This window comes from Physeter macrocephalus, chromosome 21, assembly GCF_002837175.3.
Source record: "Physeter macrocephalus isolate SW-GA chromosome 21, ASM283717v5, whole genome shotgun sequence".
NCBI classification, from domain to species: domain Eukaryota; kingdom Metazoa; phylum Chordata; class Mammalia; order Artiodactyla; family Physeteridae; genus Physeter; species Physeter macrocephalus.
In genome coordinates, this window is record NC_041234.1 from 85938732 (window position 1) to 85965278 (window position 26547).

The window sequence follows — 26547 nt, forward strand, 5'->3', positions numbered from 1 at the left end:
AGGGACAGGGAACGAGGGCTGCGCTTGAGGTCAGTTCTGCTGAGCTTGGAGATGCCTCCCCTGTCTGGGCATCCTGTCCTGTCAGGAGGAAGAGCTCAAGGAAAAAGGAGAAGAGTTTCCCTCCTAGCCTAACCCTAAAATGGGCAGATGACAAATTAAGTGTGGAAGCAAGTGAATGAAGTCTTCACATCCGTTCTGCTCTCAGGGATGTGGTGGGAGGGAGGATGGTACTGTCTCCTGTTGGAAGGCCTGCCCTTGAACGATCTGGCCACTGTAGCTTTGGTCTTGAGTCCAGTCTCACAGGGGTTTCAAAATCACGTAACCCCTGATATCACACAAATACCCCTAAATACCTCTCCATTCTACAAGCCCCTCCCCCACCTGGATGAATACAGCCAAGGCCTCTGCATCCATCAGACTTAAGCCTGGGCTCCGGTTGCAGGAAGTACCCCTCCTCCCACCCCCACCTCTAACCGCTCGCAAAGGAGTCTCAGCAGACGGCCACTCTTACCATCTCTCCTGTGCCACCAAAGCAAGTCAAGACAGGTCAATTTATTAAACGTGAACTTTATTGTGGTTTGGATTATGTAAGGCAGTGTGGTGAAGGCACTGCAGAAGTTAGACTGAAAAACATGGTAGGGAAAGGAGCGAGCTAAGAAAACTACACAAATTTTTAAATGATCGCGTGCTGGACTAGACTAAGTATACTACAACTATGTCATATTATTCATCATTGCAGAAGCGTTGAAATATTCCAGGAGGTGGAGCTTGGGGGATGGGGAAAGGCTTCATGGAGGAGGTGGCATTTATGCTGGGCCTTGAAGGGGGGATAGAATGTTGACAGAGGAGATGGAGGGAAGAACATTTCAGGATGACTGACTCTAGAGAAAATTCTATAGAAGGACTGAAAAAACAAGAGGGCAAACAAACACCCCCAGGGAGTGAACGTTCCCAACTGGGAGAAAAGCCTGAGGGGTCTCAAGCCCCCCAGATGGGGTCTTCAGTACCAATGATATTAGGAGGCACAGGACAACGGGCTTGTTTGTAAACCTAGCAGCAGCAGGAGGTTTCACATTTGCAGTCAGGGGCCCCAAACTGGCTGGACTATGCCTGGATGGAGTCTCTCGTCCTTTTATCCTGCGTGGTCCTTATTCATCCTTCCTCTTGCCCGCTGACTGCCTGAATGGTAGTTCGTGCGCGCCCACGTGCGCGTGTGTGAGTGTAGGTGTGTGTGGATGCGTGGGGGACCGAGGCTTTGTCTCCCACTGCAGCTTCTTCCACTTTTCCCTCTTGTGGCACACAGCTGGCTTCCACGGAGCTGGAGCTCAGGCCCTTCCCACTGTCTGAGCCTCACGGAACTCCAGCTCTTCATTAAGCACCTAGGAAGCTTCCTCAACATGAAGGTAAGACCTACCGTGGGGGGTGACTTGGGTCAGGGCAGGACTACACTTTCCAGAGGTGGTGGTTGGTGGTGGTGGTGATGGTGGTACTGGCGGTAAGGGCTGGGGATGTATAAACAGGCTCTGGCTGCTGGGTAAAAGGCTGCTGGGACACCTGTAGTGCTCAGTCAGGAGTTGGGATGTCAGGCTAGACCTGCTTGGCCTTGATCACCCCTCCCCCTCCCTCAACATGCCCTACAGGGGAGACATTTTGGGCACCTGAAAACAGCTACGACATCGGTAGGGTATCCAGGCTGTTGTCGTTGTCCTGCATGAATCTCACCCCCCGGAAGCCCCAGAGATCTTTCCTTGGCCAACATCTGTCTGATCTCCAGATAGGACTGTCACCTCCCCCTGTCCAGCTGCTGGAGGTATATAGGTTACGTAGCTACTTACGCTACTCGGATCGGGAGGTACGGGGAACTTAACAGAAGAAAGGAAAAGTTAATTACTGTGAATTTCTTTCTTTCAAAAGATTATGAATCCTAGATAAGATCTAGCATCTGACAGAAAATAAAAGGATGGGAAAGCTCTGTCAGGATTCCCTGGAGCTGGAGATTTAGAGCTCAGTGAGATCATCACTGGAAATAACCTTGAAGCTGATGTGGCCTTGTTTAACTTTGGCAGTTGGGCCACCCTTCTTACGCAGGTACAGGGACTTCAGATCACGGCAGTCACTGGGGTCAGCATCCAGAGTAACCTGCCCCAAGAACTGATCACAGAACTTTCGTCTGTTCCAGACCTGGAGAGACAAGTCAAGAAAGTGAAGATGAGCAACCCTCTGCAACATTGGACTTTGCCGAGTGGCATCTAGAACCTAATGCCGGGCTTTGAAAGGTCTGTTTAAAAACCAAGAGACTGGGGCTTCCCTGGTGGCGCAGTGGTTGCGCGACCGCCTGCCGATGCAGGGGAACCGGGTTCGCGCCCCGGTCTGGGAGGATCCCGCGTGCCGCGGAGCGGCTGGGCCCGTGAGCCATGGCCGCTGAGCCTGCACGTCCGGAGCCTGTGCTCCGCAACGGGAGAGGCCACGACAGAGGGAGGCCCGCATATCACAAAAAAAAAAAAAAAAAAAAAAAAAAAAAAGAGACTGTATTTCCTGATACCTCTCTGGCTAAGGGGAAAGTACCTCAAAGAGTAGAGACGAAAAGCCACCAGTCAGAGTTCAGAATCAACCTTAACCTGTGAGGTGGCCGCCGAAAGGCAGCTGGTCAGAAGCATTAAGTCAGAAAAACCGCCAAACCACAGTGCTCCATTCTGAGTAGCAGGGCGAGGGTCATGTGAACCGGCATATACTTCCCCACATGGGAATTTACAGTGCCTGTGTTAACGTGCGTATCTGCCAGCATGCGGGCTTCTGCCCACAATGAAAGAAACAGAGGAGAGGAGATTTAGGACGGAGATTCAGAAGGAAGCGAGTGATTGTGCCTGGTGGGACGTGTCTTCCCGTACAAAACAAACAAACAAAAGACCAGGATAAGCCTTGCTCTGTATCCTAGACATCTGTGAGGCACTTGGGATCATCCAGTATCTGGTACTGAATATGAGCTACCTGAGGGTCCCTGTTCACATCCTTACCTGCACTATAATAGGAATGTCAGTGGTCCTTCTGTAGAAAATGGCCTGGGTGTCAAAAATGGCATGAACAGTATTCTTTTGGACAGGAGAACGGACTTCCTCCTTTCCACACTTGATGACCAAATATGGGTTTACAGCTGGAACAAAGAAACATTTATTTTTAACACAGTGATTATTTTTAACACAGTGATTAACACTATCTCTCTAGAGAGTCAAGAAACTATCTCACTAAGTCTATTCTGAGACTTTTAGCGTAACACCTGGGTACTAGAATGACCTAGGACTTTGGTTCCTATTTCCCTTTTCTTTTCTACACTTTATATAGGGATATAGAAATGAATATTAGATAGGCCCTTGCCCAGAGACTTTTATATCCCATTTTCTCTTTTTTTAAATTGAAGTATAGTTGATTTACAACATGGTGTTAATTTCTGCTGTACAGCAAAGTGATGCAGTTATACACATATACATTCTTTTTAAAATATTCTTTTCCATTATGGTTTATCACAGGATATTGAATTATGTTCCCTGTGCTCTGGAGTAGGACCTTGTTGTTTATATATATCCCATCTTCCTACCACGGTTGACAGCCATTCTGACTCTTCTACACGGAAAACACCACTGGAGAGAATCATGTTTGACCATCTTTTGTAACCATATATGCAATAAATGAAACTGCATTTTGCTTTCCCAGACACCCCTGCAGTTCTTACTTTCATTGGCATACTTCTTCTCCAGGCCCTCGGCACAGTGCACCGTGATCTGGGTGACAACCTTCGGGTAGCCACGAGCCAGATTCCAGCAGGACATCTTGGGCATGTCCAGAGTCAGCTCCCTGGAACATCAAAAAGAAGACATGTCATCCATGATGAACGCCCTCTGATGAGGAGATAGGCTCGCCAAAGCAGACCCTGTTGTTGAAAAACATGAAATGCCAAGTGACCTAGCCCATTCCTCCTCAGACATGGCTTTATATTTTATGAGTATGTTTTCCTTTCCCCTTGCTTTAAGGCCCAGCAGATAAAGATCAGAGTAGGCAGGGCTGGGGTGAAAAGGTAGCTTTGGTGACCCAGCACTCAGCACATAATAGAGGAGCGGTGAGGAGTGCCAGCTGTTTAAGAGAAGAAAGAGTCAGCCAGAGAACAGAAGATAAAATATAAGTGGAAAAGCTTAGGCTATAGGCCTGTTCTCCTTAAATGGCAGCTCAAAGCACTGAAGCTCTGACCTCCACAGGGAACTTCTCACAACCCACACCACTTTGAGAAATCTTTCTCCTGCCATCACTGCAGTGAAATCGGACTTGAACAAGTTGTCCCTTTGAGTGTCCACCTAGGGGAAGAGGGCCAAGAGGGTTAGGACTGGAGGCAAAGCACAGAATGGGAGTTGGCAGGGCTGGCCAAGGCAACGGCACCTGAGCTGGACAGGCACTTCAGAGAAGATCCTCAAGAGAAACTCGCTGGTGCGGCCATGCTGGAACATAGTTGGGACAAGCACGTAGTTGCCCTTCTTCAGGTACTTGCTCAGAAACACGGTGCGTGTGTCAATATAAGTGGAGGTCCCCGCACGCTCCTGGATGTACAGGTGGTGGAGGCGGAATTTGCGGTTCATCTCCACCTGGAAATGCGAGAGAAGGAGATGCTATAGCTCTTCTACTTTCTTTATCCCTCGACCTTTCTTAATTCCCCTAACCTCAAGCCGTCCCAATTTTGACACTGTTTGCCATCGTTCTCTCTGCTCCAAAGGCCCATTCTTACCTTGAAGAGCTCAAAGCCGATGATGTAATTGTCGGGTCTTCCCATGCGGCGGTAAGTGCGCAGGTCCTTTTGCTGCAGAGACATGATGACCTTGTGCCCATCCTCGGGCACGGTGAAGATGTACTAAGGGAAAGAGGCCAGCAAGGAGCTTAGTTAGCGCTTCTGTTTCAGATGAGCCAGCTCAAATTTCAGGGAAGAAAACTCTACCTTGCGAAGCAGAGACTTGGGTTATGTTCTGGGCTTTGCCATTGACTTGCTAAATGCAGATCCTAATGTTTGCTTCTCCCTATGGCATTCAGCATGTGTTGAGAGAGCCAACTTCATACCTAGGCCTTTGATGCCAAAGAGGGTATGCTTTGTTTCAATAAGTTCTTGGTAGGATCTTGGGTTTTTAAAAACTGTCCCCTCGTGGGCTTCCCTGGTGGCACAGTGGTTAAGAATCCGCCTGCCAATACAGAGGACACGGGTTCGAGCCCTGGTCCGGGAAGATCCCACGTGCCGTGGAGCAGCTGGGCCCGTGAGCCATGGCCGCTGAGTAGCTTCACTTTCATATATATATATATTTTTTCTTTTTAAATTTTCACAACTACTGAGCCTGCGCTCTAGATCCCGCGAGCCACAACTACTGAGCCCACGTGCCACAACTACTGAAGCCCGCGTGCCTAGAGCCCGTGCTCCGCAACAAGAGAAGCCACCGCAGTGAGAGGCCCGCGCACCGCAACGAAGAGTAGCCCCTGCTCGCCGCAACTAGAGAAAGCCCGCACGCAGCAACGAAGACCCAACGCAGGCGAAAATAAATACATTAAATAAATAAATTTTTAAAAAATCTTATAAACTGTCCCCTGTTTTTAAAAGCTGTACACAGGAAAATTTGAGAATCAACAAAGACAGAAAGCATCCTTGCTTGACTTAACCTGACACTGCAGCATTCCCCTAGGCTAGCCTCCTATTGCCAGCCCAGATGTGTGACTTGTGGAAGGGGCCGGATCCATTTCCTTGGTGAATTGATGCTTTGCTCTCACCATTTTAAGGATGCTGCAGGCCTGTTCTAGAGACTTCCCAAACATCATCTGGGGCATCATGGTGCCATTGGGAAGTAAGACTAAAAGGCATCAGATTTCTCTCTCTCTCCCCCAACCCTCCCACGAAGAAACGGGAAACAGATGCAGAAACATGCGCTCACGAGGCCGCCGTCGGTTCATCCTGCACAGACACTTAAACAGTGAAGCCAAAAAGCCCATTTCCCCAGGTTGGTATATGTTCCTGATAGTTAAAGCGTCTCCAAGGCTGTAAATGAAGGGGGGTGGCAAGAGGAGTTTTCTTTTCTTTAGGGACAATTAAGGTGGAAGGAATGGAGAAAACTATGAGTTAAGTAAATCAGCCCACCAGCTTTAGTATCCTTCCAAATGGCTGGCCAATGAAGCTCATGGAAAGAAAAAACACACTCATGTGTAAGGCTGCAATATAGTCAGAAGTCTCGTCTCCGGTGGGTTAGCTCATCGGCACATTTGCAGATAAAACCATCAAGGTTATTATAGGTTCAGGCTTTGGATGTTTGGATTTTTTGCTTTGGGGTGTGCCTGGGCTTGACCTCTGATGTGTCATCTGGAATAGCATTGTAATGGGAGATGGATGGAACGGGGTCATTGACAGGGTAGCGATTCAAATCCTGAGAAGAATGACCTGCTATTCTAGATGAGAAAAGGGAGGCCTAATGATGGGGTTCAGAAGAATCACCTGCATGAGAAAGAGGACACATATAGTAAATGTGTACCCAAGAGAGCAATTAGGCAGTAAAGAAATGAGAAAGAATTGAGAAAACGTCAGGGAGAAGATCCTTTCTCTCTAACGTGGGACCATCACAAGGAAGCAGGGAGTGTCAAAGCATACCCAGCAATATGGTCAGGAGAGAGGCAGCCAGAGGAGGTGGCTTGGATTTGATAATGTCACCAAGTCACGTCTCTGCAAAGAGACACAGTCTGCTTTACAGGCATCTGAGCCAATCCCTATGCATCTTGGTTGATGAATATTACACAATAGCTGCAAATGGGAGAACTGATGCCAAAGAAATACTCCAGGGTGAGACCTGGCTTCCTACTGCCTTGATAACTCGAAGGCAAAGAAAAAGAATTTGATTTAAACCTGGGGATTCTGCAGGAAGGTATCACGGTTGTTATAGCAGCCTCCTGAACGGTTCATCAGGGGATCATCATCCACAGTCCAGCATCCCACCACCGATTCCAGCTCCTTGCGGCCAAAAATAGGGTTGTTCACATTGCGGCAGACATTCAGTTCATGGAAGTTGCGGCAAAAGTCCTCCAGGCTCATCCTGAATGGAAGGAAAGAAATGAAGATGATACTTAATACCTACCCCTGCAGTTCCATGTGGAAGCCCCAATTCCCTTTAGCACAGAAAACCTCTACTCACCAAAACTCTCCATCATCAGACATAACAAGCCCCAGGTTCTTGCGATCTGCTGCCGTCAGTTGCTGCCACTCTTCAGAACTAAAGGCAAATGATCAAAGGGATGAGCCATTATGTTTGCCATTGACTTCCATTTGCCATTGACAGTAAGCAGGATGCCAAAGGAACAGAATACATGAGGACTGGGACAGCTCTGCCTCACCACCAGCTAAGCCACAGGCCCCATGTCCGAGAAGGACCCACAGATGTCAACTAAGCATTGACAGCCCACTAGCAGTCTGGAGGGATGGGATTGGGAGAACGTACAGGGCTTTGGGGATGCAGCAATCAAAGCGGAAAGCCACTCACATCTCACTCCAGGGCCCACTCCATTCTTGTCTTCCCAAGGGGTTCCTCAGACGAATCATGTACAGCTTCTCAGTACTGAAGACCTCCACGAGTCTTTCTCCGAGACGGATCTTGCGAATATCAGTCATGGTGTACGTATGGCCCTTCAGTAGGCCCCAATCAGTTTCAACTTCTTGTTCCTCCTGACTGGGAAACTGAGAGCAAAGAAAGATACATAAGGGCACAAGAACTGGGAGATCCAAGGCTTGGCTCTTCCTCTTCCTTGATTGGTTTACGCGAGTATGGTTGAAACTAGTTCTCTTATGCAGATAGAAATTTGATCCTGCCACCTAACTTGACACAAAGCAAGCCAAGGAAAGGAAATAAAGAATTTAATATAACAACTCAAACAATTCAAATGACCCACGGTAGTACATTGATATGAAGAGCATTGAAATTCATTGGGCTATAACCGCCACACCCAGGAGCAGAGACTGTTTACATCAGCTCGGATGCTACATCGGCCTCCAGGGGGATGACTGGTACAAAAGGATAACAGGTTAAAGCTCCTTAGCCTCTGCGCCAGGGCTCAGTGCCTATTGTTAGCTTTCTGAGTTTCATAATGACTTGTCCTGGATCTCCAGGGTAAGGGTGATGTTCTCCACTAAATGTCATGGTCTCCTCTGCCAGAAGCGAGCGAAGAGTGGTTTTGGTGAGTACAAACCTCAATGGAGCAACAGATCAGACCTCCTTTGGTAAATGTTTTGTACAGTTCTCCAAACAGCTTGTACTTCTCCTCAACGAGCTCAGTGTATCTTCCCTTCTGCATGTCGACAGTTTCAGCCAACGTGCCAGTGAAGTCCACGATGATATCAGTAGTGGTCAGACCATCGAGGGCTTCATAACAGCCAAGCAGCCTGGGGGCAAATATGCAAAGTTATCTTTGTAAAAGTATTTTTCCAGGTCAAGGACATCTTGTTCCCCCAAGTTAAAACAGTCCTTGCCCAGCCAGCCTTTACGGGCTAGCTTTTCTCTAGGTAACAAAATGAGAGATATTTTGAGAATATTGTCAGATTTCTAGGTTTAGGCTATGTTGATCTAGGACGGTCCATGCAGAAACTTCTTTCTACAGGTAAATATTAGACGAGGAGAAAATCTGCGGCCATAATGCCATGTGATCTGTAGATCAGCAGCAGGAAGAGGGCACCTGGGAGCAGTAAGGGTTCAGTGGAAACTGGAACAGCTGATTTCTTTCTCATCTGCAATTATGGAGGGCCGTTCCCAGGTCCAAAGCAATGCCTTGGATCTGACTGATATCCTACCCAATTTAAAGCCCAAGGCTAAGCTGGGAGAGCATGAGTTCCCAAGGATGAATGTGACCTTCCTTTCCTTGTGTAGCCTGACCACTGACTAGCCAACCCCCCTACTTACTTGGCATAAGCTTTTTCCAACAAAGCATTCCAAAACTCATTCATGGAGGTGGAGAAGGAGAAAACGAGATCTCCATTGATGGTGGGCAGCAAGTCATCAACCACCACCTCGGTCCATTCTCCAAAATGCCAGAAACGGAAGCGAAATATCCCAGCATATTTATCTAGTTTTCGAGGGTCCCATTCCTGTTCCTTATGGTTGGGAATTGTCTGGAAATATAAGAACATTCAATCAACTGTTATTCACCAGACCATATCCAAATATTGAGATTACAGTCGACTTCTGGCAAATCCCATGTGGCAACAGGAAGCACAGCAAATACATTTGGTTTGGGTCTAGGTAGGAAGTCCCTGGTAGGGCATTTTTTTCTGCAATTTTTGCTCCCCGAGTTCAGTTTTGCCGAGGATAGTATTACCATGCTTGCCCCGAATACACACAGGGTGACTGGGGGCAGCAAGTTATGGGTTAAATTATTTATCACAGTTAATCTACAAACTCGATCATGAGAGACTGTCTACACAAACATATTCGTGGTTGCATATTTAACCACATAAACAAGGCATTTTAAAAAGCAAAATCAATCAAAACACAAGGCCCCCTGTGGTTTCAGTTGTTAAAGGTCCATCCTAGAGAGTTCGTGCAGATTCTATAGACTATAGATTTTATTCACACCTTGAATAAAATTCCATTTGGGAAAGTCTCCTTTTTAAATACAATTACACATTCATCTTCTAAAATTGTTATTTTCTGAAGAAAATGCTCTAATTTTTCCCAGGTCAACACTTCATTGCCTTGAACTCTGACTAAATGCCAAAGGAATTTTTGTACTCTTATAATTTATTAGAACCTTTTCAAGGATCTAGCTCCACCTTTCTCACCTTTTCTTTTGTTCATATCTGTCAGTGGCTTCCTGGCCCCCAGTGGCTTTTTACCCCAGTAGGTACTGAGAATGCAAGTATGCAGAGCTACTGAGTCAAAGCACTGCAAGTGGCAAAAGATCACCTAATATGTGTGACAAAGCAAATAGAGTAAAACGTTAATGGTAGAATCTAGGTGAGTTAATGGGTGTTGACTGTAAAATTCTTTCAACTTTCTGTATCTGTGAAAATTCTCATAATAAAATTGAGGGAAATCACCTTCAATCATTAATACTTCTGACTTCAGGAATTAAACAATCTGAGACAGGTACGAGCTGACTTTTCCTAAAGTTACTAAAGAAGACAAGAAGGTGGAAGCCGAGTGAGGTCGGTACCTTTGTCCAGTGAGACTCCTGAACAGCCAAACAGGAAAACGCAGAGACCATTGGCTTGTGCCCCAGTCTCCCTTGGGTCAGCTGGTGGCTGCTGACATTGCCCACAATCAGACGGGGGTCATCGCAGATGTCCTGTGGATACAACAGTTGGTTCTAAGAGTCTGGGAAGTGTTCCCCACGGGTCAGTGTGAGCTCAGCTAGGCAGGACAGACTTCACAGATGAGGTAAGGTGGAAAGATTACCAGGACTTCCCCAGGTAGGAGAAAGGAAAGGTTGGGGGGTTGTGGAAACAAACACAAAGCAGTAGCTCATCAAGACACAGGAAAAAGGGTCACGTGGGAAGGTGGCAGGAGAAATGGAAGGAGAGGATGCGACTGAGACAGGATGAGACGTGCTGGTGGGAGCCCTCAGACATAGCTATCATTGAGGTTTAGAGAGTTCTCACTGCAGCAGTGAGCTTGTAAAAAGGAGAATGAGGGATTGGCACATTACATTCTGATCCTATTTGTCAGGATGAGATTTTCTGAGGCGCCTGTGCTTAGATGGGTGATTGCACTTAAAAGACAAGGCCTGATAGAGGTGGACATTAATGCTTCTCCCTCTCCAGAAAAATGAGTTAGGAGACCTTATATATGAAGCCCTTTCCTAACAGAAAGCAAAGGCAACAGCGGTGTCCATGCAACAAGATTTCCCCACATCTCTGGATGAATACAGATGGCAGCAGCACTAATAGCAGGTGGTAATAGACCGCGTCTAGGAGCACTTCAACAGATACTCTTTTCCCACAGCGGATGTTCAGAACCTGGACAGAGTGGGGGAAGTATTTGTTTGAGGTGTATGCGTGTGTCTTTCCCCAACATATCATTAGCTGCGCCATTCCCACTGCAAGTAGGAAAATGAGGCCCAAATAATACAATTCCAGCACAATGTAATGGAGGAATTTTCAAAGTATAATCAATGCCTAAAGGAAGGATCCCCAAAATTTCCCTGGTGGTAGACAAAATAATTTGAATAGTGGTGGTAATGTTCACGCTGAAGCCTTAAGAATGACTAGAGTTAGCAGTTGGACAAGGGAGAGGTATGGAGGCATAAGGAGTAGAGAGACAGTCACGGACAGAGGTATAGTCACATACATGACACCATATAACTGAAGACACGTTTGCGTGACTCAGAGTATCAGCCCTTGCAGAGTTCAAAGGCAGGAAATACCAGTGAAGTCTTGGGTAGATGGAGACAGCTTCGTGGAGGAGGCCGTTGGCCAGTACCTTGACATTTTGCTTACCCAGCAGAAATAAATCTTAATCTCAAATGGAAAGAAAATCTAGACATATATCCTTTCAAAAATTATTAAATAGAGACAGCTATATTTTTCTGGTTCTCAAACTTCTTTTTTTTAATGGACATAATTCTCCTTGATGAAGGGTCTGGTCTACAGAATGAAACATTCCATATATTCTTTAAAAGCCAAAATAACTCTGGAAAGGAATAGGCATTCTGGGCAAGGACAAGTCCAAACTGAAGATTAATTGGTCATCCCTTTGCCAAAAGGAGAGAGTTAGGTGGGTTGTCATCAGCTTTGGTTTTCTGGTCTTTTTTTTTTTTTTTAGATGCATGTCTGGTGTCTCATTACTTTATTGTCTTAGAAGAAGACTTCTATCTTACTAAATTGTTTTCATGCATTGGGAGCTGCCTGTTTTTTCACTTATTGAACATAAAGCAGGTGTGTTGTGTAGATTCAATCCTGATATTCTTTCTCTTCTGATTGTTTCTTTACCCTTTCTAAGATGAGACGAAACACAGTTTTTCCTTTCTGAGTCAGGCGTTACCATTTTATTTGTAGCAAGATGTAAAGTTATACAGTGATTTCATGGACTTAGATGATGCATATAATAGTCTCCAAGCATGAAAAAACAATAAAGTGAACATCGATATGTGGAAAAGTGTGTTTTTAGATTATTAAGGCAAATTATTTGCTGGTTTTATGTAGCGTTATTAGTGGTTGGGGTTACATTATAGTGTCTTGATTTTCCACAAGGCTTTAATTCACAGCAGGGATCTAGGCTCAGCAAACACTTTTGGCATGTCAACTTCTCCTCAAGACCTAAAGGATCATGTAAATAAGCAAAAAGACATGGAAACAGAACTCAAATTGAGGAACTGGATAATTATTCTCCTGTCGACTAATGTGAATGGATTATATATATATATATATATATATATATAGTGTGTGTGTGTGTGTGTGTGTGTGTGTAAAGCTGTGTGTAATCATGGGAGAATATACATTTGGGCAAAAAAACCCACCTTATTTTCCATTTCCTCTCATAAACTGGCCCATGCCCCAGTTTTACTTCACCACTCTCCATACATGATGGATGGCTATTTAACAATGGGTTTTTAAAAATGAGTTAACAGTCCATAGACTGTCAAACCTGGAAGGAATTTAGAGACTATTTAGTCGACCTGTTTATTTTACAAATGAGGAAACAGGCTCAGAGAAGGGCAGTAACTTGCCTCTCCTGTCATTTAGCTAGTTAGTAGACCTAGGATTAAAGTTTTAGGTTCTTCACATACAGTTAGAGAAGGAATCTCTAGACATCAGCTGGTTCATCCTTTTGCCTTTAAGTTGATCAATGGTCACCATGCAAAGGATAATACTGTGAAGCTCTTCAGGGGGGGATGCAACTAATTCTCTCAGTCATCCATCCCAGTGTTTTATGTCTCTTTGCTTAACGCTCACCTAAAAGCTCTCGATCATTCTGGAAGACTGGCTTAACTCATGTCTTAGGCTTTTGGTTCTAGGCTAGATATCACCAATGTGCTTTAATCTTCTCAATTTCATCCACTAAATATGAATCAAACTCTTATACATAAGAGTTTGTCAGCATCATGATGTGAAGCATGGGAGAACATTTTTATTAAGCCACATTTTCTTTTTACCTCTTTAAGGAAGTGAAAGACTAGAAATAGCTAAGGAGGTAGAAAGGGTAAAGGATAATGAGCCAATGCAAATCTAACAGCCAAATGGACTTTTTGGTGACAAATTTGAAAACAATGAAATGGATAGTTATTGAATTTTCCCCTAGATTTAGACAACTGGCTATAATTCCTGCGGGGGTAAGGAAGCAAGGCTGGAGACATTTTCCTGTAAGTCAAAGCTGGGATGCAGAGTGCAGATGGGACATTTCAGCTCAAGCTCTGCTGAAATGGTAGGGAGTGGAGTTGGAGGAGAGGTCACAGCTCACACAGTCACATATTTGGGTGGCTTGAGAGGTAGGAAAGATTGCTGAACCTCTAATCGTTCCCAGCTGTGTTGGCCTAGTCGACGTGATCCTTGAACTGGGCTGTTTGTCAAGGCAAAATAATTTCTTAGGGGGAAAACACACAACTAGGAAGTCAAGCACCAAGAGTAAATCCAGGAATGGTCTCTGCAGACCTCCATCCCTGAGCCAAAGCCTTCTACTGATACAAGCAAAGCAGCGTCTCTAGGAAGTATGTTCTCTTAGCTGAGCATTGAGAGATCCTCCCATTGTCCTTACCTCATCTCCTTTCCCAGAGACCTCTGGGTGGGGTGGGATGGGGAGGGAAGCATACAGTTATAAGCCTTGGAGCCCCACGCATGTCACTCTATGTGGCTCTCTTCGCACCTACCACATCCACATATTTAGCAATTTTTTTTTTTACACAGGTGAAATTTGCTGACAATAAACATTGAGGTCCAGGGTAAACCTCAAGAACCACAGTAAAATGAAAGGCTGCCTAGAAAACCAGCAGCCAGAAGAGTGGAGGCATTTCAAAAGTGCTATGGGCAGTCTAGCAGTCCCATGGGGATGGGGACAGTGTGGACACTTACAAGTGAGGCCGGCCCTGCAGTAGGTACATTAGGACTAAGTCCAAGGCTCTTAAGTCGTCCCAGAAGGCCCAGGGCTGCCATTCAGGGCCCGAGGGCTTTATCAGCTAGCCCAAGCAACCATTATCTTATCCTTAGAAAACTGTATCATCTCCAGACACGGCATTTATAGGTGGACCTCGGCTCAGGGACCAACGTTGAACCACCTGCACAAGGAGTCAACTTTACCTGCTGGGGAGTTTTGCTTCTGCGTGACGATCTTGTCGTTGGTGAAACATTCTCTTCCTTCCTAACCCCTCCAAAGAAAACTCAATATGGAACCATAGAATAATATCTTAAGCCCAAGTTCCACTTCCAAACTGGACAAGCAAGTCACTACAGAATTATCTTCTTCTTTAAACCTTCAGACTTCTGCAAGGAGACTCCAGGTGTAAATCCCAAACTGCATTATTGGGAAAAATTTATATATCCGTGCAATGGAATACAGTTCAGCGATAAAAAGAAACAGATACATGCTACAACATGGATGATCCTTGAAAATCATGCTAATCTAAAGAAGTTAGCTTTTATGATTCCATTTTAAGTGAAATGTCCAGAATAGGCAAATCTAGACAGAAACTGAAAGTACGTTACTGGTTGCCTGCGACTGGGGGGAGGAGGGGTTTACTCCCTGCAAATGTGCACAAGGGATTGTATTGGGATGATGCAACTGGTCTAAAACTGGATTGTGGTGATGTTTGCACAACTCTGTAAATTTATTTTAAAAAAATCACTGCTTTGTATACTTAAAGCAGCTGAATTTTATGGTGTATAAATTGTACTTTGATAAAGCTGTTAGCGTTTTTTAAATTCAGAATCTAAAATAAATAGGACAGATGGCAAGAGTATTGGCCTATTCAACTCTTTTCGATTGTGTCAACAAAAAAAAAACACTTAGGACTATTCACGTGGAGGGACATGATCTGTGGGAAGAAAAAGAAATTCATGAACAGTCGAGGCCAAAACTACTCTACAGAGGTGTCCCATTCAGCTGGGTGTTGGAAATTTCTATTAGCACAAAGAGAGAAATATTTCCTCCTTTATCGGGGTCCCTCATATGCAATCTCCCTCTGCTTCTAATGTCCCCTCTCAACCGTTTCCTCCCATTCCTCCCACCTTTGCTTTAATCCAGAACTTCATCGGCCTCTTCTCACCCAAGGTAGTGACAAGACCTGGGCAAGGGCCATGGTAGTGGAGGCTGAACTCAAAACTTGACCAGGAGAGGTGCCAGATCTTGTGCAGGTGCCCTGGCTTCCTCCACTGCTGGCTGTGCAATCCCCAGAAGGCCTTGCTCCATTTTAGCAGGAGGATAGCTGTGTCTGACTCGAAGACACGATTGTAGCTGGGTATGAGTCAGTCAGGAAAAAAGCCAGAGGCGGGTAGGAGGGGAGAGCCGCTGGAGAAGAGATTTTCTGTGGGAATTTGGTGGCTAGATTTCAGCCTAAAAATCCTACCTGCTGTCTTAGAATCACACTGTAACTCAGGGGAACTCAGCTCTTAGAATCTGCTAAGACTTTATATGCTGAAGGTCCAGGAGGACAGGAAAGCCCAGGAGTACAGGTCTCAGGCAATATATCTGTGTACCCAGGAAGCTAGACCAGTAGCTGGGGTCATTGGACCAATGGAGGTGTTAAGGAGAAGGATCTTCCTCTGAAAGGTATGGGCAGATAAACTGGCACCGAACAATTGCAAAACACTCTCATAATCCCTGCCTATCTAAAGTGGCTGCTTAGGACGCAGCAGGGAAGTGGCAAGTGGGAAGAAGGGGAGCTCAATCCTGCCCTAGGATGGTGGCGCTTGACTGCAGTTGGTTGGTTTGATTAGCAGTGGTGTTTACAGACATGGAGGCTTTGCAACCCAGGAGGGAAAGAGACAGAAAATATCTGGTTAATCGTGCTTCTTCCATTTTAGAGACTTCAGAAACTAACCCTGTTTGAGTATGAGACGAGGTGGCATGCCAAGGGACAAGATGTCTGTAAGCTTCCCTGCAGGTGAGGATCTCAACCTTGCCAATGAGGCAGGTGAGTCCAACGACCCATCTGGTCTTCCTGAGCCAATTTAGAGAGGCCTAGGGCTGTCTCTTGGCTTTCCTGATGGGAGGCCAGAGAACTCTGACGTGGTTCTTGCCCCTAGGCTTGGCCTCCACTCTGGCTGGAGAGGAATCTCCGGCTTTTTGAAGAGACTCAGATGGTGGTCCAGAACCCTGTTTTTCCCCCTACTCCCCACAAGAGTCCCCCACCCCAACCGCTCCAATCCACCATGATCTCCTTTTCTTCAAAACCCTGTATGATTTACTGGCTATATGCCTGAAAATAGCATTTCCTTTGTGAAGCAGTAATTTCTTATTTAACTCTTCGATAGCTCAATATCCATCTCGTCAGCTGGAATGGGAGTCCCTCACCCCAGGCCTCATCTGTATCTTGCACAGAGGCTGGCATACAGTAAGCGCTCGATAAATGCTTCTCAACTGACTGTCTCTTTGGACCTAATCAAGACTAAGCTCAGAGTATGCTTTCAAATGGGAAAGTCTGGATCAATTAATGGGTGTACAGCATCAACACAGTGAGGGGGAATGTGAGAACTTACTGGAGGGAAGCTACCTATTTTACCAAAAGAGACATGAGCAAATCTATCTCCCTGACATGGCGGCATGGTAGAGTAAAAACTAATACATGCTTTGGATTCAAATCCCAGCTTGTTAGTAGTCTGACCCTGGGAAAATTCTTACCTTCTCTCTGAGACACAGTTTCCTCATCAATAAAATGAACATAGTATCTACCTTTATTTTTTACACCAGGAAAAAAGAATTACATCAAAGTGGTTTTTAAGATACCTACCTTACTAAGCTATAGCAAATTAGGATGAAATGAAAAAATGTACAGAAAACTCCAAACACAGTATCTGGGCCCATAGTAGGCATGCCCTAAATGCTTATGCCTTGTTCTACCCCATTCACTCTCTCTTTCTGACACTCCCTCACCTTGGAAGGGGTATTGCTTGCCTCAGAGGCAGGATGGATTACTGCAGTGGTTACTAAGTTTTTTTCCTCCCCTGCTAATTTACCTAGGACTCAATCCACAGAATCTGGAAGATGAAGGCAAAGGACAAAGGACTGAGCCAAGATGGGGGAGGGAGGATATGTCGAAAGACGGGCTAATACAGGAAGCACTGTTGGCTTGGTTCACATCAGGAAAATGGCTTCATGTTGGCTTGCGATTTTACTGCCCATCAGATCTCCTGCCACCTCGTCCAGGACCTCCCCCCCCATCCATTATTCCTTCTTTCTTCTGTGTCTTTAACCTCTCCTTCTTTACTATTTCCCCCTTAGCCTATAAATATGTTCAAGTCTGTCCTATTTGTAAAAGACACCCTCCCTCAATTTCCTATCTTCTTTTCAGCTCCTTCTGCCCTATTGATCTCCTTTCTTTCATAGCCAACCATCAAAAAAGAGTGGTGGCCCTCATTATCACCATCCATTCATAATAGTGGCTCCCAAACAGCATATTTCTATTTTCTCCGTGCATTTTGGGGAAAAAAATCTTACCTCTCTCCATACTGAATTAGTGGCTAGTGAATTCTGCTCATGTTTTCCAGATTTGTATTGCAGGTCAGTGATCTACAGGGACGTCAACAACTGGAGGCACAGAAACTCAACAGCAGTGTAATCTTCCTTCTGATGGAGAGAACTTCTCCAACTCTTATATTCTCAGTGGCTATCATACTTTATGGGCAAAAATGGAGACATGTCCCCTGAGTCACGTAGAAAACAAGAGCCTTGACGTGACCCATGTATCTTGGCACCTCCTGGTGGCAACCTACATAAACCGAAGTGGCTCTTGTAAGAACTCCCTTTAGGAGTTCAAGCTGTGGAAATTGTTCATTGAAGAAGGCAAACCTTGAGTTGCTGACTGAGATGGTTCCATAATAGCGCATAAAAAAAGGTACATCATGAAATAGGATCAGAAGGTCTTCAGGATATTGTGAAAGTCCAAGAATTTGCATTTCATAACAGCCCTTGGTGGCTTATATACCTGGTCACCCACCTTGGGAAGAAGCCCAGGTTGCATATCCTTCTATCTAGTCATACCCTTTAGATATAACCAGGTTACTATTTATTCTCCAGATTCCAACATCCTATCATTTTGTACATTGACCTCCCACTCATGCAGGACTTGTAAAGGGGTTCTGAGACTTGCTTTAGAGACACAATATACAGATGTTCCACAGAGAACCATAGTAACTATGAATAGGTGGTGAAAGAGCTACAATCCTACTTGGATCCCACTTTGCTAACTGTGGGAGAATACAGACGATGGTATCCAAAGAGCAGCAAAGAAGTCTCCCTCCCCCAATTCAAACTCCATCTTGTCCCTGTTGAGTTTATTTCATTTATGCTCACCATATAAGTTTTTCTCTTCAGTGGTCTGAGATTATCTTGAAGTTGCTGTCATAGGTAACTCAGTAAAGAAACAAGAGTATAGCTGCTTTCTGAGTTACCATATTTACTCAAATGAACTTCCAAAAGAAAACAAGCATGGTATATCTCTTTTTTGTTCTTTCTAAATTACTAAATCTGATAAAATGTGACTAAAATTCAAGATTCCTCAAGTTAGAGCCAGAAGCACAAATCCATAAAACTTCCCATTTTAAAGCTGTCTGCTGGGAATTTTTAGGGCAGTGAAAATACTCAGATACTATAATTATGGTTATATGTCATTATACATTTGTCCAAACCCATAGAATGTACAACACTAGGAGTGAACTCTAATGTAAATTATGAACTTAGTGTGATTATGATGTGTCAGTGTAAATTCACCAGTTGCAACAGAGGTACCACGCTGAGAGGGGGCATTTGATAATGGGAGATGCTCCGTATGTCTGGGAGCAGGGATTACATGGGAAACCTCTAAACCTTCCTCTTAATTTTGCTGTGCTCTAAAAATATAAAAAAGGATATTATGCTATAAAAAATAAATAAAGTTGTCTGCTAAACTGGTCTATACGCAGCGGGCTGTGTGAGTGAAGTAATGGACCAAGTAGATTTATGATGAAAGAGATCAAGAGGGAAACAGAAATTGAAACAACAAAGTTACCTGGGGACGTTTCCACACCACCTTCCCAGGAAGCAGTCGGTTGTAGAAAAGTGAATCATTCTCAGGCAAAAAGGTTGGATCACAGAAAAGTCTACCATCCCTGATGCATTCCTGCTTCAGTTCCTGGTACTTCTGGTTTTTGAAGAGCTTCAGAGGAGGACCCATAATGTCAAACTATGTCTAGAATGAGAAAATTGTTGTTATTGAAGGAAGAAGTTCTCAAGTCTTTTAAAGATTCCCTGAGATTAGACAAACAGTTGTCATCCCAGTGATTTATTCCCAGAGCTAGGCACCTCAGTTTTAGCTTTAAAGGAAAAGTCACCATTTTCAGGGAAGGAAGGGCCCAGGGTCTGCAGCAAATTAGTTTGGGGTTTGGGATAAGGCACCTAAACCATTTCTGGGTCTCAGTTTCCTCATCTGCCAAATGGGGTAATATGGGCCTTAACAATCTTATTGGAAAAATAGATAATAAACGTTTTAAGATTGCTAGTTAAACATGAGTCATTATAATTTAAAGGGCAATCTTCCATCTTCCACTGGCAGGGAGGAGTTCAAGCACAGAGCAATTCTAAATTTGAAGAGAAAGGGGGAAAATCGCTTTACTACATTCAGAATAATTTGGTGCCCTGAAGGGCCACAAACTTTGTGCTTGAGGGGAGAAGCAGACCCTTTCCCGTCTAACAAGCCCTTTTACACAATTCCTTCCCTTTTATCATTAAAGAGATTTTCGTTTTTATTACTGGCCAGGAAGACTAACGCAAGAAACAGAGCTCAGCAGATGGCCTCCAAAGACAAGGAAAGATAGAAAGATTGCGTCTTTCTTCTTCAAAGTCTAGTGTGCAAACATTTGCCCACCATAAAAGGCAGACTCCGAAATTCAGTTACACTAATTTGGTGGATTCTTATCCCGTGTCAATACACTGGTGCTTTCTTTTCTTAAAAAAAAAAAAAAAAAAAAAAACAACAACAGGGCTTCCCTGATGGCGCAGTGGTTGGGAGTCCGCCTGCCGATATGCGGGATGAGGGTTCGTGCCCCGGTCCGGGAGGATCCCGCATGCGCAGAGCGGCTGGGCCCGTGAGCCATGGCCGCTGAGCCTGCGCGTCCGGAGCCTGTGCTCCGCAATGGGAGGGGCCACGACAGTGAGAGGCCCGCGAGGCCAGCGTACAGAAAAAAAAAAAAAATACAAACAAAAAAAACAACAACAAAACAACTCTCACATGGCTATACAGAGAATTAATATAGTGGCTCTTCAGGCAATGTCTATCAGAGTGCCCCACACTCAAATGCCCCTGAAAACTGGTTTTTATGAGGATAATTTGAAAGGTAAATTTGATTTTAACCAGCTTTGGGGTGACAATAGGGTTTTCAATGACTTTGCTTGATTCACAAAGATAGATTTGTAATGATTTTAATGATCCTCTGATGACAGTCAATGGTAAACAGAAGGGGGTTGTAAAATCTATATGCACCAAGTATTTCAAAAATATATTTCAAGGATAACTGTGTCTATAGTCTATGATTACATGAGGGTTGAAACAAAAAATCTGGCTAAGGTCAGAGTGTCTGCTAAAAAGTGGACGAAATTTGAAAAAAAAAGGCTAATTAATTAGCACTTTAAAGAATATCTGTGTAGGTAACACAGCTCAAAACTCAGTTAATAATGAGGCAGTTGCTATTTTATAAAAAGTGTAATATTAATCAGAGCTCTCTACTATCTTACTTCCTGTTCCTTTAGTATTACATTGAAATGCCTTACTGGTAAAGAAGTCTCCCCATTTGAAAGCCATAAAAAAATTTAATTCGATGTTATTTGCAACCCACAATATATGTAAACAAACTTACCCTTTCTCTGAATCCAAGGAATAAGAAGCTGAAAATAACCAGTTTTTCCATAGCCTTGTTTATTGGCAATTGTTTTTCACATGGAAGGCTACAGGAAACTGCAAGTACTGAAATGCTTTCAGTCATCAGATTTAAGTCCGTCCACGGGTTTTAAATATTAACGTGTATTTCACTGTGTTTGAAGTCGTGGACGGTATCAATAATAGTTTTCCATTAAGCAGCATCAGAGCCAATCTGAATGTATGCCCAGGCTCTTTTCTGGGGCCTTTTACAAATGGACCCCAATTTTTACATGTGCTCAAACTTACAACAAACCCTACCGTGCCTCTTGCTTTTCCTGGAAGGTTGGGTGGATTGCCAGAGGCTGGGGACTGCAAATGGGGGATCGTCTGGGACAATCAGGATATTTAGTTTCCCAGAGCCCCCTAGTCCCTGAACGTTTTGGGTAAGTGAGCACTTCCTGTTCTTGGGAAGGCCCGCTGCTGCTGCCAGTCTACCTTGTTACCTAGTCAAATGGTGAGGCAGACAAGGAGCCTGCAAAGGGAATCCCTATTCTATAAAGAGGCCTGTCTACAGATAGAAACGGCATCAATTGAGAAGAGAATCAAGTTTGATTTTCAAAACCGGTATGATTCCAGTCGACTTTATCAGAGACAGAATGTACAGCTGGTGCAGATAATTCAAGCTTTCTGGGTGAGGGCACATGCATTTGGGGGGCACACAGAAAATAAGGAATAGCGAGCAATAGCCTCAACTTTGACAGGCATTAGTTAGAGTACAATTGCAGTGCCACGCCCCATCGGACTTGCAGAGTAGAATTGCCCCCAATTTCTGACTAGGTGGCAGAAAACTATATTCCATTTGCTGTGACCTTGGTTTCTTGTTGCCTCAATTTTCTCAACAGGGGAGTGCCCTCCTTACACTGTGGCTCTCCCTAATGAGATGGTTAGTGTACAGGTGTTTCGAATAAGTAGAAAGGACTCCATAAGTGCAAGATACACACTGTAAGCCCTCTCACTGCCTGGCACAGAGCTAGGTACCCAGCCATTGTTCAGGAAATATTTGTGGAATGGATGAATGTCTTATGTAGAAAATTAATGTTTGTGTGGCAATTTAATGTTTGAAGGGTGCATTTCAGCTCATGTTCTCTTCATGGCAGCCATGTTTTGTAGATGCTATCTGTGCCCTTCATTCTGTATCGGCAGCTCAGACAAGGGGCCGCTCGAAAATGGCGGAGCTGACTCAAAGCCTGGTCCGTGTAACACCCGACTTAGTGTACAGCTTTCTATCACACCGCACTGCTTCTTTTGCTCACTGCCTTCTTAAAGAAGGGCTTTTTTTTTTTTTTTTAGCTCAAATGAGGAAAACCCTCCAAAGCAAACATGATACCTAACTTTGAGGCATTCTGCCTAGAATTCATTGCCATGGTGGATATTGAAAAGGTTCTTTATTTCCATGGTTTGATGAGCATGGGAGAATCTGAACACTTCACTTCTCAGGGTTCATCAGTTAAGTCTCAGAAAACTTTTGGAAACTCAGAAATGTGTCTTGGGTTTGTCATCAACAACTTGCCCCATCAGGGCACAGGAGGGTGGAGAAAGGAATGTTCCTTCTTTGCTATCTTACTGTACCCAGCTGTGAAGACAAGAGAGCCTTTAGGTTAAAGACCACATATAGGAAAGTCGGTAAACAGAAGCAAAGCTGGGGTTTTGAGTATCAACCAAAGAAGGCCTCCAGCTAACAAAGGGAACATGCACATTTTAAAAGGGGAACCTTGTGTCCTGAGGGCTAGTATTATGGGTGGTTGGGTGAAAAAGAGCAGTGGAGTTTTGTATTGAGATAATGGTCTTAAGAAGTACTGTTTGAGTGGGGATCCTCCGTCCAGAGAGAATGAAGAAGGCCGTGTGAACCACAGCTAGTGGGAGGGGTGGCTCCAGGGTGTGGTGAGTTAGGAGTTGCCAGGGGAAGTTAAGGGAGCCTGCCACGTGGAACACGAGGCCACAGTTAGGAGAGGGAGCTTTTGCTACTCACCGGACTAGAAAGCTTGGGAGGCTGGACAAAGTCTTAAGAGGAAAATCACTTGTTCTTTACCTGTGGGTCAGCCTTAGAGTAGAAACCAGATTTTGCTCTTAAAAATGAAATCTGCCTCAGTTTACTCAAGAGAATTATGATCTGATAAGAGGAAATCCAGTCTGCGGTTTTACAACCTGCTTTCCATTGCGGTGAGTGGGAGGGCAGGGGACGGCATTTAATGGGGAGAGAGGGAGAGAACAGGGCCCCCGAGAGTGTTGCTCCTGGCTGGTTTCTCCTTTTCCCCAGTTTCCCCCTTGTGTTCTACTTGGGGCAAAATCGGAGGTCAAAGCAATTAGGCGTTTGCAGAGCAAAGTGAATACAGAAGACTTAACTCTGCCCTGGCATGAAGTAGCAGCCACTTTCACCACGATCGGGGGTCCCTATCCTCACCCCTGGGGGTGGTGTGATGAGAGAAATGGGGCTTTTGGAGAAGAAGAAGTAATAAAAATTCAGCATCCACATTCTACCCAGAGAAGAGTGCTTTCCATGTCTGCACAGGCAGAAGCATAGCCACACCTTAGAGAATGCATCTACCAAGGAACATATGGTTCTTCAGATTCAAGTTGTTGGCCAGATATTCTGAGGTCTGAAAGGGACCACAAAAGTCCTCTGATCCAGCCTTATATAGGACACATCTACTCTGCCCAGAGAGAAGACCCTGTTCAAAGAAATTCCAAGAAAAAAGAGTGCACAATTTCCTTTAATTCCATTGTTGCAGAACTCTCTCAAAAAATGAAAAGCGGGCTTCCCTGGTGGCGCAGTGGTTGAGAGTCCGCCTGCCGATGCAGGGGATACAGGTTCATGCCCTGGTCCGGGAAGATCCCAGATGCCGCGGAGCAGCTGGGCCCGTGAGCCATGGCCGCTGAGCCTGCGCGTCCGGAGCCTGTGCTCCGCAACGGGAGAGGCCACAGCAGTGAGAGGCCCGCGTACCGCAAAAAAAAAAAAAAAAAATGAAAAGCAATTCAAATTCATGAAAAGAGCACACATAGTCAGGAGATCCAGTCCCAAATACCATCATTTAGTGTAGATAACATCTCTGTCCCTCAGTTTCCCCATAAGAGCAATGGGAATAAAATGGCTGCCCCATATACACCTCAGGGTATTATTGGGGAGATCTAACAAAATTAGGAATGTGAACGTGCTTTTTAACTATTAAGGATAAGACCAATATAGGGCAGTAGTATTAGGAAGCGCTCGTTCTAAGCAAGTTAAATCCCTTTTCTGTCCTTAGTGAAAAATGAGGAGATTTGATCACATACTTTAAGTAAGACACACACAAACATTTGAAAGACCAATATAAAATGGCCCCTTTGCCATTCAGTACCTCCTCTCTCTTCCACCTCTCCATTTTGGGTGACTTGCCCCACTACCCCTTTTATTTTTCCCTCTTGGCTGGAATAAGCCCATCCTCTAAGTCTAATTTTATAGCCTTGCGAAAATCTAATTCCAATTTTTCTAGCATGTTACACTGGATGGACTCTTAGAGATAGATCACTTAGTCCAATTCCTTGCTTTTACAGGAAGGTGAAGGGACTTGTCCAAGGTTGCACAGTTAGTGACAGAGCTAGCACTAAAACCTGGACCTCCTCACTCGTTTTACCACAATTTTTTAAAAAAATGGGGGGGTGGAGCATGCCAACACAAAACCTCAAGAAATTGCTTTTGAAAATTCTTATTGTCCTCTTCTTACAAGAATGCACTTAGTAGTTTTCTTTTTGAATTGCTGTCAGAAGGTGAGATGATTTCAAATCAAGGCTAATCAAAGAAACACTGTTTGGGGGTCACAAAGGGGCTTTTTCTGCTTTTAATTTAGGGACTGAAAACTCCCAAGGATACAGAAAGCCTGCTTTTTAACCTATTCCTGACTACACAAGTGTTTAGACTTCTGCCTCGCCTGCTAAGGATAAATAAAGAATGCTATTCAAATCCAAAGTATTCATAAACGCACATGCGCGTTTGTGCGCACACACTCACATACACACAAACTGCAAGAGGAATGCAAGTTAATTAGCCGTCCCCCGTAGAATCTTTTCCTAAATTCCTTCAGACTATAAAATGTCCTTAATTTCACAACAAATATTAGCAAATGAGACATTAGTCAAATTTCAATAAAAACATTAATTACAAACCAGGATGCTTTATCCTGAAGCCAGAAGTGACTGTCAGGATGGCAGAATTTGTTTAATTTTCCTACGTGCTTGTCACCATATTTCAAGCTCCAAATCCTCAGAACCAATTTTTAATTGCAATGCTCCAATCCTTTTGCCACCCCGTTCTCAGCCCAGCCTGCTCTGGTCAAGTAGTCCAGCTAAGCCCCCAGAACAATGTAGTTGCGGTGGGGACGGAGAGAGCCCCCAACTGCAAACCTATGTTTACACCAATGCAAGAATCAGAGAAAAACAAAAACAGGCCGGCCAGGGGCTGATCATGAAATAGCCAAGATCAACCTGTCACCAGGACAGGAAGACCCCGGTTCTGCAGACAGGACAGACTCTGCTGCCATTCCCTCCTGTGCAACAGTGTACCACCCATGGACCCCGCTTCCAGGGCTTAAAGACCTTTTGCACACAGTGTGGCTCCAAGATTCTGCCTGCATTTCAATAATTTGCCCACAGTTATGGGTCAGCAGAAGCTAGAATAAAGCCCTGAAAATGGGGATTCTCCCCCCTCACACTCGCCTCCCAGGTTTGTCCTTCCTTACCAGGTATTTTAAGTAACAGAAGACCAAAAACGAAAACAAAAAACAAAACCTTAGCAGATATCACCAGAAAAGTCTCATGGCCAGACAACCACAATTGCTCCCTTAGACACCCCTCCAAAAATAAGCAATCCAAAATTCCATTAGTTTTGAAGTTTCCAAACTGCTATTACGCACACACATTCGATCCAGACAAACCATAAAATTATAGCTGCGGAGTTTACCTATAAAGTGCAAGTTTCTCCATTTCATTTAGACTCGAAGTTATCCAGCAAATAAAATTGCAGGATGAGTTTGCAAATGTCCTCTCTCCTCACCTGAGTTATCCAAGGAGCCTTGCTGCTGCTGCCGCCGCCGCCGCCGCCGCTGCTGTTAGCCAGGTAACCCCTACAAAGTCTGTTCAGTCAGTGCGGCTGAACAAAGATTCTGGCTTTCTTAACCTGAAAACTATTTGGGCTGTACCAAGCTCTGCTCACAGGGGGAGGTGCCTCGCAGAAAATTCAGGAGACTTTGCCCCGCCTAGCAGTCAGAAACTGATCCAGAGTCATGAGGAAAATCTGGAAAGCACCCCTACCAGATGTGCAGACGGGATGCCCACTCCAGACCCACCCACCAGCAAACTGAAAAACCCAGGAAAACACGTTCGAAAGCTCTTTCTGTTCCAAGGAGAAATAGGACTTTTCAGGGAGGGGTCTGAGAGATTTCTGACTTTTCTGTCCCAGGGTTAATAGTGCAGACCTGAGCATGACTC

General features: G+C 44.7%; 1 protein-coding gene across 1 annotated transcript; it reads right to left on the bottom strand.

The window, feature by feature from the left end:
- Positions 1–577: 577 nt before the first annotated feature.
- Positions 578–26249, bottom strand: CAPN6 (calpain 6). Its single transcript, XM_007106405.2, has 13 exons — positions 26114–26249; positions 19183–19362; positions 10204–10335; positions 8952–9160; positions 8245–8437; positions 7542–7735; positions 7197–7274; positions 6911–7097; positions 4769–4891; positions 4426–4628; positions 3728–3849; positions 3015–3151; positions 578–2181 (listed from the first exon to the last, which is right to left on the bottom strand). Exons 2-13 carry the CDS (start codon positions 19345–19347, stop codon positions 1999–2001), a joined length of 1926 nt encoding a protein of 641 aa, XP_007106467.1. The 5' UTR covers positions 19348–19362; positions 26114–26249; the 3' UTR covers positions 578–1998.
- Between the last annotated feature and the right edge of the window lie 298 nt (positions 26250–26547).